This window comes from Apaloderma vittatum, unplaced genomic scaffold, assembly GCF_000703405.1.
Source record: "Apaloderma vittatum isolate BGI_N311 unplaced genomic scaffold, ASM70340v1 scaffold25570, whole genome shotgun sequence".
NCBI lineage: Eukaryota > Metazoa > Chordata > Aves > Trogoniformes > Trogonidae > Apaloderma > Apaloderma vittatum.
The window spans coordinates 1372-1606 of record NW_009696612.1 but is presented as its reverse complement, the minus strand read 5'-3'; the positions used below and the strand labels follow the sequence as shown (position 1 = coordinate 1606).

At 57.4% G+C, this 235-nt stretch overlaps 1 protein-coding gene across 1 annotated transcript in view; it reads left to right on the top strand.

Moving 5' to 3' along the window:
• LOC104278656 (septin-4-like) overlaps positions 1-235 on the top strand; it is a gene marked incomplete at both ends in the record, with an annotated part of 3800 nt that overhangs the window by 2202 nt on the left and 1363 nt on the right. The window contains one exon of the mRNA XM_009875690.1: positions 44-223. Within this exon, the coding sequence (XP_009873992.1) occupies positions 44-223 (180 nt within the window). The remainder of the gene's footprint in view (positions 1-43; positions 224-235) is intronic.

The window sequence follows — 235 nt, the reverse complement described above, 5'->3', positions numbered from 1 at the left end:
TGTTCCACAGGAGACTCAGGTGGTCACCTCTCTGTCCCCACAGCTGGAAGCCAGTGGCTGACTACATCGACCAGCAGTTTGAGCAGTATTTCCGTGATGAAAGTGGCCTCAACCGTAAGAACATCCAAGATAACCGCGTCCATTGCTGCATCTACTTCATCTCACCCTTCGGCCATGGGTACGGGCAGCCCCAGGATGGGGGGGCTGGGGGAGGGGCTTTGTGGTGTGGGGCTCA